This window comes from Lonchura striata, chromosome 6 (assembly GCF_050655825.1).
Source record: "Lonchura striata isolate lonStrDom1 chromosome 6, ASM5065582v1, whole genome shotgun sequence".
NCBI lineage: Eukaryota > Metazoa > Chordata > Aves > Passeriformes > Estrildidae > Lonchura > Lonchura striata.
The window spans coordinates 39,865,001-39,867,500 of NC_140708.1; the positions used below are offsets into that span (position 1 = coordinate 39,865,001).

General features: G+C 42.1%; 1 protein-coding gene across 19 annotated transcripts in view; it reads right to left on the reverse strand.

Annotated features, from left to right (window-relative positions):
- The window catches only part of EBF3 (EBF transcription factor 3), a 130,619-nt gene that overhangs the window by 17,900 nt on the left and 110,219 nt on the right, over positions 1–2,500 (reverse strand). For all 19 annotated transcript variants that reach the window (XM_085582991.1, XM_085582992.1, XM_021545698.3 and 16 more), the window contains one exon: positions 227–315. In XM_085582991.1, the coding sequence (XP_085439117.1) occupies positions 227–315 (89 nt within the window). The remainder of the gene's footprint in view (positions 1–226; positions 316–2,500) is intronic.

Sequence of the window (2,500 nt, forward strand, 5' to 3'; positions counted from 1 at the left end):
CTTAAAAACTGTCGATTAAGTTAATGGCAAAGAATTAATGTGGAAAAGGGGTCACATTTAAGAGTACAGGTTGTTTTTCTGCAGCTTGATGTACCTACCCAAGAAGTTGCTCAGCCGGAGTTCGTGCGCGGCGTTATTTTACAGGTGATGAGCAGCCTAAGGCATCGCTTAGCAACACGTATTTAATTAGAAAAAATAAACAGATGCTTTCTGACTCTTCACTAACCTTTGGTAACCTTTCGGGATCACCTGGGTGTCGTGGAATAACTTTCTGCAACCTCTGGAAGCCGTAGTCTATGGTGGGTTCGTTAAGCGCTGGAACATAAACAGACGAGGGGATGTAAGCAGAGGGGTTTAATAAAATACACATCCCAACAAACACTCCCGAGCACAAATTTACACCCCATGTGCAATTTTCCTCTCAGACCTTATCCTGGCCACAAACCTCATTTTACAACCTGTCCTGAGGAAGAGATCTTTATTTTTTCCCCCCTTCACAAAGCAATGATTACTTCTGCTTATAATTAGGCTGGAAAATAGTCAAAGGGTTATCCAGTATATTGCAAAAATGATAGCACAGTAACAAAGTTACAGGTCTTGAGGCCATATATAGCAATCACTACAGTCATGATATGATGTCTGCATCACAGGCTGCTTTCTATACTGGCTGTGGATTTATGGGAAACTGGCAATTATGACATATGTCCAGCTATTGCTAGCTTCAGATTTATCCCTGTGGTCCTTTTTTGTCTAGCATATTGCCTGAGCACAAACCAGGCAGGAGGAGCACTTAATCTTGCAAAGCTTTAATAATCTGTGAATGGCTGACTACAAACTGATGTAGAGCACTATCATTCTACAGCTGCAATCCACTAGCCTCATGAAATTGCAGGCCACAAATAGTAATTAATCTTTTTATCCCTCAAATTGTAATTTTGACTATGAACTGTGCTTGGTCATAAATCAGCAGCACATGCTGCTGTGTACAGTGCATGAATCATGATCCTGACTCAGTTAGACTGCACACATTGTGTTTAACAAGCTTTATAAGGAGTCATAGGGCTTTATTATAGCCCTGCCTGACTCAAACAAAAACTGAGCCTGGAGGCCCAGTGACTAGAGTTAAGATGAAAATACTTATTAGAGTATATTACTCCTTGATGTAGATATCGTTTTCAGCAGACTAACTCCACGGTGCATGGCGCTACATAAATCAATGGGTTTTCTGAGACTAATAAGAACTGCCTCCATCTATTCATTACTCAGCCCGCAATTTAGGCCATCACTCATTAGTCAGCATGTAATTTGATGATTAACACCGTACAACTCAGCAGGTTCGCCGAGCGCGGGCCGACACAAAGGCTACAACTTACTCGGGGAGGGGGGCGCCGGGAAGCACCGCCCGAAATAATTGGCCGACATTATTATCTAGTGCTGCCATTATTTGTGTAAACACGGGCGGCACATCCCGTGATCAATGCGGGGAGGCTCACACGCATGCACTCAATAACACGACAGAAAGTTGAAGACTGCAATATGATTTGACATTCCATCATGCATCCCGGAGACAAAGGTCCACATAGGAATGTGAAGTAAGACATTTTCTTGTTAATAAAGCATTGATCCGATGTATTGATTTTACATGACATGGCTTTTGCTGGGATTTTGCCCTCCTTTTTCTTTGCAAATAGTAAAGCTCTTCAAAATGCCTTGGCGTATGTGACATGGCAAAATTTCTAACTCTCTGTGATGTAAATTCTATATGTGTAAAACCACTTCATAATCAGACCATTAATCATCAGAAGCTGTCAGCATTGACTTTGGGGACAATTTGTCATGTCTTTGCCTGGGCCCATACAAGTGTGTCAAGCAAAAGCCTGGTGTGTTGGGACAGATGAGCCGCCGGTATAGCCTCACAAAATGACTTGCTTAAAAAAGGATTAAATAAAGTATTACATTTCTTGATTAGAGAACAAAAAAGTGGCACTCGGTGCATTTGTAACATGTCAAGGTTTCTCCTATTTTCCAGCTAATCGCCATGACTGTTTGACTTAATGAATCTGGTCTGATGAAAGGTGATCAGAAAAGATAGATGGCCAACTCCTATTGATTTCATGCAAATGCAGCTGACAGGTGATAGAAGCTTTAATGCAAGCTTTCAGAAGCTTTATGACTTGTAATAACCATACACTTCCATTCTGGGAGAGACATCACCAAATGTTTCAGTTCAATTCAGATCCTCTTCAGAGAACCGCAAATATTTCAGCGGATGTGGCTCCGCCTTCCCCTTCTGGGCCCAGCCTAAAATCAACTTGGAAAGGCTCAGAAGCCTAAGCGTGGAGCCAAGCCTAAGATCATTGCTCTACTTAAGGTTTTAATTATTGCTGGTGATTTCATCACCCCGGATTTCTCCTCTTCCTGGGATGAACCTCCAGCAGGAACCTGAAGTGTTCGACCCAGGTTTAAATGACGGGTGACTTTTTGAACATCTACTGTAACA